Source organism: Notolepis coatsorum (assembly GCF_963971535.1).
Source record: "Notolepis coatsorum genome assembly, chromosome: 12".
In the NCBI taxonomy this organism is placed as follows: domain Eukaryota; kingdom Metazoa; phylum Chordata; class Actinopteri; order Aulopiformes; family Paralepididae; genus Notolepis; species Notolepis coatsorum.
In genome coordinates, this window is record NC_140176.1 from 81,537,904 (window position 1) to 81,553,591 (window position 15,688).

The 15,688-nt window shown below is 41.6% G+C and overlaps 1 protein-coding gene across 1 annotated transcript in view; it reads left to right on the plus strand.

The window, feature by feature from the left end:
* Positions 1-15,688, plus strand: part of trpa1b (transient receptor potential cation channel, subfamily A, member 1b) — a gene marked incomplete at both ends in the record, with an annotated part of 185,226 nt that overhangs the window by 123,190 nt on the left and 46,348 nt on the right. Inside the window, 7 exons of the mRNA XM_084325910.1 lie at positions 1,091-1,255; positions 5,262-5,376; positions 7,448-7,614; positions 10,918-11,005; positions 12,289-12,348; positions 12,483-12,569; positions 12,844-12,914. Of these exons, the coding sequence (XP_084182036.1) occupies positions 1,091-1,255; positions 5,262-5,376; positions 7,448-7,614; positions 10,918-11,005; positions 12,289-12,348; positions 12,483-12,569; positions 12,844-12,914 (753 nt within the window). The remainder of the gene's footprint in view (positions 1-1,090; positions 1,256-5,261; positions 5,377-7,447; positions 7,615-10,917; positions 11,006-12,288; positions 12,349-12,482; positions 12,570-12,843; positions 12,915-15,688) is intronic.

Below are 15,688 nucleotides of genomic sequence, written 5' to 3' on the forward strand. Positions count from 1 at the left end.
AGCCTTGTGTCTTACTACAAGTTCACTAGCCTTGTGTCTTACTACAAGTTCACTAGCCTTGTGTCTTACTACAAGTTCACTAGCTGTGTCTTACTACAAGTTCACTAGCCTTGTGTCTTACTACAAGTTCACTAGCCTTGCGTCTTACTACAAGTTCACTAGCCTTGTGTCTTACTGCAAGTTCACTAGCCTTGTGTCTTACTACAAGTTCACTAGCCTTGTGTCTTACTACAAGTTCACTAGCCTTGTGTCTTACTACAAGTTCACTAGCCTTGTGTCTTACTACAAGTTCACTAGCCTTGTGTCTTACTACAAGTTCACTAGCTGTGTCTCACTACAAGTTCACTAGCCTTGTGTCTTACTACAAGTTCACTAGCCTTGTGTCTTACTACAAGTTCACTAGCCTTGTGTCTTACTACAAGTTCACTAGCCTTGTGTCTTACTACAAGTTCACTAGCTGTGTCTTACTACAAGTTCACTAGCCTTGTGTCTTACTACAAGTTCACTAGCCTTGTGTCTTACTACAAGTTCACTAGCTGTGTCTTACTACAAGTTCACTAACCTTGTGTCTTACTACAAGTTCACTAGCCTTGTGTCTTACTACAAGTTCACTAGTCTTGTGTCTTACTACAAGTTCACTAGCAGAGTCTTACTACAAGTTCACTAGCCTTGTGTCTTACTACAAGTTCACTAGCCTTGTGTCTTACTACAAGTTCACTAGCCTTGTGTCTTACTACAAGTTCACTAGCCTTGTGTCTTACTACAAGTTCACTAACCTTGTGTCTTACTACAAGTTCACTAGCCTTGTGTCTTACTACAAGTTCACTAGCCTTGTGTCTTACTACAAGTTCACTAGCCGTGTGTCTCACTACAAGTTCACTAGCCGTGTGTCTTACTACAAGTTCACTAGCCAACCAGAGATGTTCTTAAACTGGAATTCTTCTGGAAAAAAAACTCATTCAGCATCGGAAAAAAGCTTAAAAATGTAATAACTGACTAACAAAGTCTTGTTCGACCAAGACCAAAGTGACAGATTAATCAACTAATCAAAGAGGGGGGCGGTCCTATTGTCTCCCTCATTGCCTTCCAGGTATGGGCGCATCAACACCTGTCACAGATTACTGGAGACCATGAAAGACTCTCAGCTGCTGAACGAGGGGGACGAACTGGGTCTGACGCCCCTCCACCTGGCCTCCGCAGGGGGCCACACCAAGGTGGTGGAGCTGCTGCTGCGCAAAGGAGCCCTTTTCCACAGGTAAATGCAACAAAGCACATAACACACACACACATTAATGCGCACACAAACATGCATGCACACGCACTCTACTTGTACAACTGATTGTACTGGTGTTCCTGGCCAAATTCCCAATCAGGTCTCTGACATCAAGGCCACCTAATCATCCCTTCCCCTTAACTCATTGACCGGCACGCTCTTTTCCCATCTTTACTCAATGGCGCCAGCGTTATAGACCATTTAAGAGATGTTTGCAGACCCATGTGTATACTCGTGTAAACGGGAAATAGGTTCGAGGCGATAAAATCTCAGAGCGATCGCTCTGTCCTCTGAGGGGGAGGAGTTCTTGCAAACAAAAAAATAAAAGTGTCCCCACACTAAACTATCCCAGTTCAAAAGGCCCACCTGGCAGGATTCGATCGCCATTGCAATTTTAACGTAGGCAGCCATGCAAGGGAGATACAGGGAGGTCCGCACGAGTGGTTAGAATGGGGATCAGAGGAAAAAGATCAAAGGATCAAAACCTGAGTATACTCAACGGTTGGCGACGAAACCCGACTATACTCGGGTTTGGCGCAGAAAGAGTTAATTGGCTGATATCAATCCCTGTCTTCTGAGCCGTTCAGCCCTTGTGTATAGTGTGATGTGTGCCTGGTGCCAGTGTATCGCAGCCATTGAGGCTGCATAGTCCAAGGTTGGGTGCTACCAGTGGTGGTGAAGGAGGCAATTTCCACCCTACATTGTGGGGAGCGCTTTGAGTGTCTAGAAAAGTGCTATATAAATGTAATGAATTATTTGTATTATTATTACATCATTCTTAACACATTAAGTGCCAGCAGGGGGCGCACGATTTATCGCTTGAATGCCAGCCTTTTTGGACAGATTTTCCGATATTTCATGATTTTCGCGGAGCTATTTCTATATACTATATTATGGCTATGTGTCTAATACGCCCGTCGCTTATCAATGACTTGCTTGCAGTCAACATGTATAAAACGGATTGTTTTTTCATCTGTACATTTCCGTTTTATACCGTTTTAAAAAACTGAAGTTTTTGGAAATTACTAGAAGAAAAAAAAGATAAATAGCCATTTACTGGAATACACACAACACGTTGTAATTTTCCGGCTGATTTATGAATTGTATAAACGCTAGATTATCGATAGTATATGTGTACTTATGCACGCTAGAGAAGCGGGCTGAAAAATCGATGATCTATGACCTGGTCAGCGCTAACGTCATATACACACATACACACATAGGGGACACGTTGTGGAATATGTGAAAAAAACATCTGATTACCCCAAGACTGGTAAAATAGATTCCTTACCTCAGATCAGATGTTCTGCAAAAAGATTATTCCAATTCCTGATCGCCATTCCAAATATCGATGGTGTTTATTGATCCAACGATCCAACATCGAAACACATATTCCACGCTGCTCTGAGGGTCCACAATGAATGCAATCGCCTCGGGTTACATGCCTGAGAAGTAAAATGTTTTTTTTATTTATGCATTTCCATTGAGTCCAATCCAATGGGTGCATTACCATCCGGGAGACGATAGGGGGCGGTATTTGCCCTGTTCGAGCTCATAGACAGTCCCAATGATAACGTGACTCTGGATTGATCAAAAATGAATGGATATCGCTAATAAAAGCAATAGCGATTAAATAACGAGATTTCTCGTCGTTGGCACTCAACGCATGGTGGCGAACAACGAGTTTCTCGTCGTTGGCACTTAAAGTGTTAAAACAGATGTGTAAATAAACACATGTTAAAATGTTTACAAATGTGTAAAAAGAAAAACACCACAACTGTACAACAACAACATTAATGTTGTTTTTCAACAGACCGTTAACTCATTCCCCGCCAAAAACGAGTTAACTCGTTATAGCCTGTTAGTATACTCGTTATTGGATTGTTATTTTTTTTATTCGCTATTTCCATTCATAATTAATCCTGGTATGCTGTAGGACTGTGTGGCAATGTGTCTGAGATCGCAACCGTCCGATACCACCGCCTGGTGGTATGCGGCCGATGTTGCACTGGGGCTGTCCGTCCCTGAAAGTCATCCTGGCAGAGTTTTCTTGTAACGTGGATCAAGATCTTCACTCAATCGCATTGAATGGACAATCCGACGCCGGATTCATTATACTGTGAGGGGTTATGGCGTGGGCAAAATGGACATACGATCTAGCACAGGGGTAGGCAACCCTAAGCACGTGTGCCCGCATAGGCACGCGGGGGCATTTTCATTGGCACAGGGGGCAGCAAAAAAATAATAATATATATATATATATATATATATTTTTTACTTCGTTTTGAAATATTATAGTGAAATATTTTGCACTGTTGTCGCATTTATCTTGTTGAAATCCTCCCACAGGTTCTTTTTTGTAAGTCGACTGTTTTGCACACCCCTATGACAGCTATACAGCTGTTCCCATGGTGCTCAGCTGTCAGCAGTCAGCTGGCCTCCCGCGCCCGCGGGCAGTTCCCAGGTAATCACACAGTGCTGCGGTTGCATTCTGTATGTGCCGTCTTTCATGATGGCAACCCCTGCTAAGAAAGTTAAAGCAAAGGAAATTCAGGCATTCCAGCCCTCGTGGACAGACGACTACGGGTGTGTGTGTCAGAAGGGCCGTGCTGTGTGTACTTTATGTTTAGAAAATGTAGTTTGCAGAACGTCAGGTGTGAAACGCCATTTTGAGACGAAGCATCAAAAAAGTTAAGGCAGAATCGATTAAATGTGCCGTGGCCAGGTATGGAAAGCAAGCCAGCACCCTCAAAGTGTTCACGACTGCTAAAAACCATGCAACTGAAGCAAGCTATCGCATTGCTCATTGCATTGCGAAATGTGGAAAGCCATTCACTGATGGCGAGTATATCAAGGAGGCTTTTCTCTGTAGCTCAGATGTTTTGTTTGAAGGCTTGCCAAACAAAGAGACAATCAAATCAAGGATAAAAGATATCCCCATGTCAGCTTGAAGTGTCGAGCGACGCATCAACGAAATGTCAGAAAATATCACAGAACAGCAAACAGCTGGATTAAAAGATGCTCCGGTGTGCAGCTTAAAGTGACCAACTACAGCCCCCAGATAACGGAGCTCAGTAAAGCAAAACTGTTTGTCTGCATTGCACCCCCGCCCCAACTCAGATTTAGGGTTGATACAACCATTATAATAATATTGTTAATAATAACAATAACAATAATGATGTAATAATGTAAAGATTATCATAAAAAATACCTGATTATGAGAAAAAAATATTACGATGCATGGAATATTGTTGATATGGCACAGGTACACTAGTTACAACTATATTTCAAACTGGCACTTCATGTCAAAAAGGTTGCTGACCCCTGATCTAGCAGATGGCAATCAAATAATTGGAATATTCTTTTTGGATTATCATTGGCCACAGGTAAGAGCAATTTCAGCTTGGTTGTCCATTGTTGGCTTAGCCTTCGCCCTGATCAACGTATGCTGTTGTACTAACGAATGCCGTTATTGACAATCAATTAATCAGAAACAACCCGCCCCCCCCTTTTCATGCATTCATGATGGAACATAATATACCGATCATATGCATTTGAATTTTTAATTGTAGCGTGTAAAGGGACGAAATGCCAAGTATAATATGCGTTGCGGGCCCTAATACTAGCCTCCCAGGAATTACCCTAAATCGCAATAGTTATAGCCCTGCAAACAAGGTGAGCGACTTCCATCGTTTACAGCGGTTGCAGTAGCTACTACAGGATAAGGCTAATAGCTGGCAGTCAATGAGTTAAAACAGATGTGTAAATAAACACATGTTAAAATGTTTACAAGTGTGTAAAAAGAAAAACACCACAACATGTATACTGTACAACAACAATGTTAACTGTTGTTTTTCAACAGACCGTTAATAACACACCCATACATTACATGTTCAACTAAAGGAACAACACATCACCCTGTTTCTCGTTTATACAGCACACTGTATTGTGATGTAAACCTCCTGACCGCTCTGCTCTTCATCCACAGTGATTACAAGGGCTGGACGTGTCTGCACCACGCTGCGGCAGAGGGATATACTCAGACCATGAACATCCTCCTCTCTGCCAACATCAAGTTACTGGACAAAGTGGATGAGGACGGGGTGTGAAAATTACTTATGTTTCAAAAATATATATTATAGTCATATTTTAGTCGGTTAGTAGGTTTTTGAGGTCCTCTAAACATGTCCTACGAATCTTGTAGCCTCTATAACTCTATTTTAGTCCTGTTCTCAATGGGTTGGTCATACAAATACAATAATTATTGTACATCTATAGCAGTGGGGCGCAAGCCTGTACCATCGAGCGGAATTCAGATCCAACTTTCCGACTAGACGTCAAATATGGCTTAATATATTACTTATGGCGTTATTAACTGCGGCGATTGTGTCTGCAATTCTGAATGGCTCATTTCAAGAGGGAGGGTTCTTGTCACAACAGAACTGCAGAAAAGGCACAATGCACATATTTAATATTTCCTCAGTGTTGGGACAACCCCTAATTTTGTAAAAACAATGCAACACAGGAAAATACCATTTTCACAATATGTCACCTTTAAACGAGAGACGTCTTACTGTAGCTCTAAAGATACTGGTTCCCACCCCTTTTTGACAACATGGTACATTGAAGAAAATATCAGCATTCCAAGACACACCTTGCTTGTAAATGTCATATTGGCAAAGAGGCTGGATATAGGAAGAGGGAAGACAGGCGGGAAGATTAATGGGAAGTTATGTCCTCACTGAAACCTCAAGGCACGTCGTTCATGTCATTAGCGGAACTAACTTGTGCAACACCAATCAACTGCTTAAATATCGGGAATGTAAATTTCAATATTGTTAAAAAAAATATCTCGATTTGATGTCAACACTAGCCAAATCGTTGTTTGTAAATCGTCAAAAAAGGTGAAATATATCATCAATATACACCCAAAATAAAACTAAAATATAACAAAAAAATATCTGCTGAATGACAAGAGTTTCAAATGTAAACTTTCTAAGCTTTCTAAGCCTCCTCTACTTTTAATGGTATAAACTATTTGACGTTTCATTCCATTAATTTTGTAGAGTCGCTTTTCTGCTTTTTCCCCCCAGAGCTGGTGATGGAAGTAGCCAGGCTAGGGAGTTCCATGCCTTGGTTCCTTCTGTCTCTGATGTAGGCTTTTGTAAAGTGTAGAATCATATCATACAAGAGGAGATAACTATATATGAGCAAATGTATTAAAGGGGAACTATCTTATAAATGGCCTTTTTCAGTGTTTAGCATTGTTTCCTAGCTATGTGGACTTATATTAATAGGATCTATGTCTCTAATTCTCATATTGGCGCATTCTTCCAATTCTCCTCTCACAATATTCACCCTCACTGAACTGAGTCATCTGAAAATGTGCTGATCTGTGATGTCAGAGATTTCTCAGCTGCATAATAATGTGGCAGTTGATGTGGCAGTTGCCACCAGGCCACACAGTGGTTGGAGCCCAGCCTCAAACCGGCTTAAGATCTTGAGGTAGAAAAATGCTGTTTTTGAGTACTTGATTAGAAATACAAAACAATGAATCTTTTTGAAAAAAAACCTTACAGAGGTGTTCCATAGATAGACTCACAGGTTCACAATTGTGTAAAAGTGCCCAAATAGTGAAAGAAATAGTCAAATAGTTCCCCTTTAACTTTGGGAAAGTATTATTATTAGTAGTAGTATTACTATTATATTATTATTAGTAGTAGTAGTAGTAGTAGTAGTAGTAGTAGTAGTAGTAGTAGTAGTAGTAGTAGTAGTAGTAGTAGTAGTAGTAGTAGTAATATATGTTAACCCTTCCACTACCACACTACCAAAGGGTTAACCCTTTCACTGCGACAATACAGAAGGTTAACCCTTTCACTGCCACACGACAAATGGATAACCCTTTCACTACCACACTACAGACGGTTAACCCTTTCACTACCACACAACTGTCTGTAGCGTGGTAGTGAAAGGGTTAACCATCTGTAGTGTGGTAGTGAACGGGTTGATGAAGAAAATGTTTCTGTTTGACATTGACTTTGAGTAAAATCTCAAGACAACCCTGAACTGACTTTGAGACACTCCAGTTTGAGAATGAGGGAGAGACGTTTCCCGGCTACTGGGACTAAACTGTGTCGAGAACAATCCCTCTGTGTGTTGTCTCCCCACCGCCAGAACACGGCACTCCACACCGCGGCCAGAGAGGGACACGTGGCTGCCCTCAGGCTCCTGCTGGGGAGGGGGGCGGCGTTGGTCTTAAACAAGAACCACACCTCCTTCCTCCACGACGCGCTGCACAACGGGAAGAAGGACGTGGTCAATGCTCTCATCGACAGCGACAGGTTTGTTGGTGGCACCAATGTGCTTCATGAGCAATTATACAACGCCATTTATAGTCCTTGTCATATAAATGCAATGAAAGGCGCAACTCCCTTAGGGCAATTCTGATGAGACAGTTGTGCCAAAGCCGTTGCCTCCGAGCTGTTGCTTCAATCCCATACAGTGGGAGTATTTTGTTGCTAGGAAATTTGAAAAGTTTCAGATCAAAGAAATTCCATATCCAACTTCCCACTTAAAGTGTTGTCAGAAACATATCTTAGGTTCAACTCTAGAGAAGAGAAAGTTTACGAGCAATCCACCATTTTGTACACGCTATCCAGCCTTCTCCATTCACTGCAAGGACAGAACAGAATGGGCAAATCGAAGGTTTCATGGTGAACAACAACTGGTGTGACCCAGGGAACATGAAGAGACTATCGGACCACTGCTTGGCCAACCTGGAGTATATATCCATCAAGTGTCGGCCATTCTTCATCCCGAGAGAATTCACGTCGGTCATCCTAATCAGAGTTTACATCCCCCCTCAAGTCAACACTGGGGCAGCGCTTTCAGAGCTTCACGACGAGGTAAACAAACTCCAAACAGCTAACATAGATGCTGCGATTGTGGTGGCTGGGGACTTTAACTAAGGCTGTCAAATATATCGCGTTAATATCGCGTTAACTCCCGATTCTATTAATGCCACTAATTTTTTTAACTCAAGATTAACTAACTAAAAAAAAAAAAAAAAATTTTTTACTAGACTTCACTCAGGTGTATTATTGATGCTCTCATTGATACTATGTTTGTTTCTGAAGTGTGTGTGTGTGTGTGTGTGTGTGTGTGTGTGAGAGATATAGAGAGAGAGGGGGGTGAGAGAGATGAGGAAGGGGCAAGAGAGAAAGAGAGCTGGTAGAGTGTGTGAGAGAGAGGGGGGGGGGGGGGTGTGATTAATCAGCCCTTGTGTGTGTGAATGTAACAAGTTCCTAACGTTTTCTTTCCCCTATTATTTCATGCACACTTTATTCATTGTTTTAAATTATTATTTTCTTTTAAGTTATTTTGTGCATCACTCTGTTTTGAATTTGATGCAAATTTGCAATGCATGAGGGTCATCCTTTTGTGTTAAATGGCTGCACAAAGCAAGCATTTGTTGACTCGCATGTTGATAAGAGTATTAAAACTTATCTGTGCATCACGTTGTTTGTAGAGCTAAATCTATATTTTATATTATAGCTATGCATCCAATGTCATTGTCAATTGACAGTATGAACCTTCCGTTCAATATGCCATAAAGAATATTTTTTTCATAAATACATTCCCGTTTTATACCGTGATGAATATGAGTGTTATATCGGAATGATCTGGGATAATTCCTGCAAAGTTAGTTATAAGGCGCTAAGCTAATAACGTTAAATCGATTGGCGTTTCGTCCCTACACAAGCTAGAGTTAAAAATCCAATTGCATATGATCGGTATTATGTTCCATCATGCATGCATGAAAGGGGGGGGGCAGGGGAAGTCGTTTCTGATGATTGATTACCAATAACGGCATTCGTTATTACCACAACATAGGATGAGCAGGGGGTTGGCTATTAAATCCTTGCACGATCAAGCTGAAATAGACGTCAAATTGCTCTTACCTGTGGCCGGTTGGATTCCAAAAATAATTTTCCAGTTATTTGATTGCCATCTGGTAGATCGATATGTCCATTGGCCGATGCCATATTCCTTTACTGCATAATGAATTCGGCGTCGCAAATAGTATTCCAGGCGATCGGGTGAAGCCCTCGCTTCAGACTAACAACAAAGTCCACCCGGAGTGTAAAAAAGGTGACACCAAGTGTGTAACAGGGGAAAATGCATTCTCGAGACAGTGCCAATACCAGGATCTGGCCGGTACTGCACTTTCCGAGTCTCAATATGCCTTTTCCAGCCAAAATACAGCTCTGTGACATTGAATAGGATATTAAAATCGAATAAAAGAAAAAACAAGTTAAAAACGTATATATACGTGATTGCCCGTCTTGCGCTGGCTCCCAATCACGTATATATATACGTGAATGGCCCGTGAATCTTTAAAAGGTTTTACCAAATTTCTACCAGCATGTGACTTGTCCCACCACAGGCAAGAGTACCTTAGATCACTGGAGGTACAAGTCACAGGCGGTACAGGCTGATTCCAGAGGCATGTGGCAGGGCCTCAGAACAATGACAAAGAAGTGCTTAGAGAAGCTAGTGAAGGGCTACATCTGTTCCTCCCTTCCCAACACCCTGGACCCCCTACAACTTGCATACCGCCCCAACAGGTCCACGGAGGACGCCATAGCCCATGTGCTGTACACGGCAGCATCACACCTGGACAAGAGGCAGGGGAACTATGTGAGAATGCTATTAATTGACTACAGTTCAGCATTCAACACCATAGTCCCCTCCAAGCTCATCATCAAGCTCAGAGACCTGGGCTTGAACTACGACCTCTGCCAGTGGATCTTGGACTTCCTGACAGGAAGACCCCAAGTGGTGAGAGCAGGTAACTGCACCTCCTCATCCATCACCCTCAACACAGGTGCCCCCCAGGGCTGTGTTCTGAGCCCCCTCCTCTACTCGCTTTACACGCATGACTGTGTGGCAAAGCACAACAGCAACACAATCATAAAGTTTGCTGATGACAGAGCTGTGGTGGGCCTGATCTCTGAAAAAACTAGGAGAGGGCCTACCTGGGAGAGGTGCCAGGAGGTGCCTGTCTCCTGTGGTGCCAGGAAAACAGCCTCTCCCTGAATGTCAGCAAAACCAAATAACTGATTGTGGATTTTAGGAGGTCTGGGGCAAGGAACTTTTTTACTGTATGAAGCACAATCTTAACATTTCATGTACCTTATATGTGACAAAACTTGGAACAAAGCGTGAACACACGCGAGTCAAGGGCTACAAATTGCAATGAGCTATTTTGTGTAACATCATTTAAAGACAGAAGTCAAAGCAGCTTGTTTAAAGGTGCGGCTTCACAGGCTGGGTGCAACATCTGACTGGGTTGTCTTATTTCACAGTTTGTGGATTAGTAGGCCCATCAGAGACCCAAATGTATGTACACAAGCACTGAAAAAGTTAGTTTTTCCACAATATGAGAAATGTTTATGTTTATGTTTATGTTTATTTAGGATCCCCATTAGCTTTTGCACTTGACAAAAGCTATTCCTCCTGGGGTCCGACATGCAAAAGAATATCTGTCTTCATCCTATCTAACAATACATTATAGATCAGTTGAACTTGTATCAATGAATCCAACCAGCCTACAGCTTACATGATTGTTTCTGGTGTTCTAGGTGCTGTGAGGCTATGTTGGTCTTCAAGCCTGGTCATCAGAGATGTGCCGTACTGGACATGATTGAGTTCCTGCCTGAGAACTTCAAGGTTTGCCCGAAAATATGAATGCCAGAAAGGAACAGAAAGAACCCTCAATAATTGATATCAAACCCGCCCTCTTTTCTTGATCCTCCAATCACAGCCGTTTGTCCAAAGTTTGTCAGAGGGAACCAATGTATATTATGACAGATAGGGTACAGAACCTCATCTGCACAATGCACTGCTTGCTGGTCTACCGACCACCACCACCAAGCCTCTTCAACTCATTCAGAACGCAGCCGCCCACCTGATCTCCAACCTACCAAAGTCAGCCCATGTTACCCCACTTCTTAGAGACCTGCACTGGCTCCCCATTGCTGCACAAATCCGCTTCAAGGCCCTCGACCTGGCATATCGCACGGTGAATGGAACGGCTCCCGTCTACCTCCGGTCAATGGTCTCTAACAGTAACTACACACCCTCAAGACCACTCTGCTCTACATCTTCTGGCTGCCTCAGACCCACTCCTATCCAAGCTCCGGGAGGGTCATTAAAGCCGCCTATTCTTGGTCCTAACTCCACAATGGTGGAACAAACTTCCCACCACAGTGTTAGATTTCAGGGTAATTAGTCTTTGGTTGATTGGTACTGTATCAGCCTCCATCTCCCTCTCCTGGCCATCTGCGTTGTGTTTTTGTTTGGTATTGTTGAGGCACTCGTTCAGTGGAATTCTGTCCTCCCACAGACTGACTGGCTAAAAAGTGACAGCCCTATAAGGGACTACACCCGACCTTGCCTTAATTATAGAACCTAACAGTTAGGACAGCCGAAACCCGACCAATCTTTTGCCGTCAACTAAAGACACACTTCTTCAATCAATATACATATTTTTTTATAAATAAAGGTTTTTTAAATACACAAACCTTCTTACTGTCATGCACTCTTCCTAATATACTAACATGCATTCGACACTGCAACACTCAAGTTTGAACACTTTGATGAACATTGTTACTCAACTGATATAGTTGTGCCCTTCCTACTGACTTGTAGTACAAAACTTGTAAGTCGCTTTGGATAAAAGCGTCAGCTAAATGACAAAATGTTTATATAATGTAATACCTGTACCTCCCCTCCCATGTGCTGCTAGTTCTGCTACAATACCTGGATTTCCCCAAGGGGATCAATAAAGGAATATCTTATCGTATCTTAAAGGTTGTGAATGGCGGATCAGGAAAAGAGGGCAGGGTTTGAGATAGGTAAATTGTTTTACATTTTCCAATGATATGAGCAGAGTATCAAACCCTAAAGGCCCAAAATGTTAACTGCTGGATTGTCTCCTTCCCTCTGGACAGCACCTCCTCGACAGCTGTGTGACGGAGTCAGGCAATGAGACCAACATCCCTGAATACAATGTACTTCAATTACATAAGTAGCATAATCAAAACAATACACTAACAACATTATATCAGATTCAGTCAGGATCAACTCTCTTATACATGCAGTCACTGCGAGGTACAGTAAATATGTATCTTTGTCTGTGACGTAGATCGAATACAATTTCCGATGGCTCCAGGCACCCATTGAGGTGAAGAAGATGCAGCTATACAGACCCCAGCCACTAGCTGCCTTGAATGTAAGCGTCCTTTTTACTTAAAGGTAGAATCTGTAATGCTGTCGAACAGCGACCTCTAGCCAAATGAGCCCTGCTTGGTATTGCACTTTGTCACATGGTGTAATCTAAAGTCTAAACAATAAATGTGGGAGCAGAATCGTTTAGTGTTCTGACTCTATAAAAAAGATTGTTAACTTAGTGTCATCTTCATGCTGTTAGAAATGATAAATTATATTAATTTAAGTGTTTATATATTTAAGTAATATCGCTATTTTAATGCTTCCCTTTCCCCCAGGCAATGGTGCAATACAACCGCATAGAGCTCCTATCTCACCCTGTCTGCCAGAAGTATCTGGAAATGAAGTGGTATGTATTTGCTCTTGTGATTTAAAGCCTCAATCCAGGCTTTTTGTTTTTAACCATCTGCTGCTAAATGGCCACAAATAATTCCCATAATTACCGGTACATTAGTCTCTCAAGTCAGCCTATCTCTTCCACAATCTCTCAATGCCCTAGAGACTGTATGTAATTCAGCCCGTTAGAAACTGAGAAGAGGAAGCTGTCAATTTCCTCCAGAAAAGCTCTTTTGACCAGATGGTATTCAACCAATACAAATAATACAAATATTATTTTTAACTCCCATTTCTGCTCAGCAGCTACAGTAGCTAGTAGCTAGGCGTCAACTAAGTTGCTTTCCGGTAGGAGTTATTTAAGCAACTGCACAGGAGGATTCAGTCCTTATTTACTACTCACTTTCAGAGCTGCTAAATTACAGGTGGGTAGGAGGAACGACGCATCTGCCTTGAGAGACTACGGGTACATTTATTCTGAGGATGTGCCTTGGTAGAATTCTTCCTCAGTAGTAATTATTTAAAGGTTGAATATACAAGTTCAAGTTTCTATACAGAAGTACAGAATACTTTTATACAAAATGCTTCTTACTGTTACGCTCCAGAGACTGTGCTAGACAAGATAAGTATGAAATAAAATAGTATAGCATGTAAGATTTTTAGTGACATTTAATTGTGGGTTATATTCACACTAGTGCTGTCAATCGATTAAAATATTTAACTCGATTAATCGCATGATTGTCCATAGTTAACTCGCGATTAATCGCAATTTAATCGCTTTTTTTTTTTTACCATAAACTGATATTTTTCAAGTTATCAACATGAGAGTCAACAAATGCTTGCTTTAAGCAGCCATTTAACACAAAAGGATGACCCATTGCAAATTTGCATCAAATTCAAAACAGAGTGATGCACAAAATAACTTAAAAGAAAATAATAATTTAAAACAATGAATAAAGTGCATGAAATAATAGTGGAAAGAAGACATTAGGAACTTGTTACATTAACCCACACAAGGGCTGAGAATTCACCCCCCCCCCCCATCTCTCTCACACACACACACACACACACACACACACACACACACACACACACACACACACACACACACACACACACACACACACACACACACACACACACACACACACACACACACACACACACACACACACACATTGACGTGTGGAGGTGGTGGTAGGACCCAGTAGCAGACAGGGCAGAGAGGTAACAGGCAGGACACGGCGGGTAGTGATTCGAAGAAGAGCTTTACTTCAAACATAAACACTTGGGAAAACTACAAACAAAAACCTCTCAGGAAAGCTGGAAGAGGGTAAACGAAAGAAAAGGTGAAACAAGCAAAAACACTAGGGATGTTCGATATTGGCTTTTTTACCGATATCCGATATACCGATATTGTCCAACTCTTAATTTCCGATACCGATATCAACCGATACCGATATACGCGGGGGTTTCCCCCCCAAAAAACGGAATAATTTCAAGTAATTAACATTACATATCTCTTGTCGTGGAATTAACACAACATTATGCATACTTTTGACAATACATAAAATAAGAATGTGTTCTTACTTGCTTGCCTGGGTAAAGAAAGGTTAAATAAATGTAAAAAAATAAATAAAAAAATCTTTTTATTTTCTTTTTTTGAAAACCGATACCGATAATTTCCGATATTACATTTTAATGCCAATATCGGCCGATAATACCGGACATCCCTAAAAAAACACTAAAACTCAAAACACTTACTTAGAAGGCATGGCAAAAGAACACGAACGGGAGGAAATAATGGGAATGGAAACACAGGCAGCCAAGGAACATGAGGGCAATGAAGATAGCAAAACAAACAGAAAACAAAGCACTAACAGGGAATAGAACCCACACAGGGAAGGGGGCAGACAGGACTAATATACACAGGCTGATTAACACTAGCACAGCCATGGAGACAAATAAACAGTGTAAACTATATAATTACCTCTGATTATAAAAATATGAGGTTTAGCACAATGAAATGTAGGCTTGAGTGACATAAAAAAAATTTAAAATCTAAAAAATAAAAACAAAATTATAATTTTGCTGAAATAACATTCTAATTTCATTTTCCTGAAGTCATTTTGAAATTTCAGAAACCGTGCCAGATAAAACGGGTACTTTTAGGAAAAGTCATTGAGTGACAGAGCTGAAGCTCGACCGAGTGACAAGGATACATTTATTGAAAATGCCAAGGGGTGGGCGCCCCAGTGGCGAACCACATAGTCGCGGCACGGCCGACCCGGTCGTTATTTGCCGAATGTCTTCCCCCCACTCTGTCTCCCGTTCCTCCTCTCTCTCTCTACTGGACTGCCCAGTAGTATAAAGCGATAAACGCTAAAAAAAATCTAAAAAAAGAAAAGAAAAATGCCTAGGGGTCATTTGACCCCTTGTCGGCTGTGCTAGTGTTAACACAAGACACATGAGGGCTGATTAACAACAAGGAATACCTGGGAAGGGAAAACAGACTGACAAACTAGAGGACACAGAATAAAGTGATAACAAATACAAGATATACTAAACACACTAACAAGACAAGTCAAGTCAAGTCAAGAGTTTTATTTGTCACGGCATACAAGCATACAGTGAAATGCGGGGGGGGGGGGGGGGGGTCATGCCCGCAGCGATTGTGCAATAATACAAGTGATAAGAATAGGATGAGAATAAGACATTTGTGCAATAATACAAGGTATAATGTACATAAACTTTACAAAAAGCATGGTAAGATGTGCTAAGGTCCTGCGA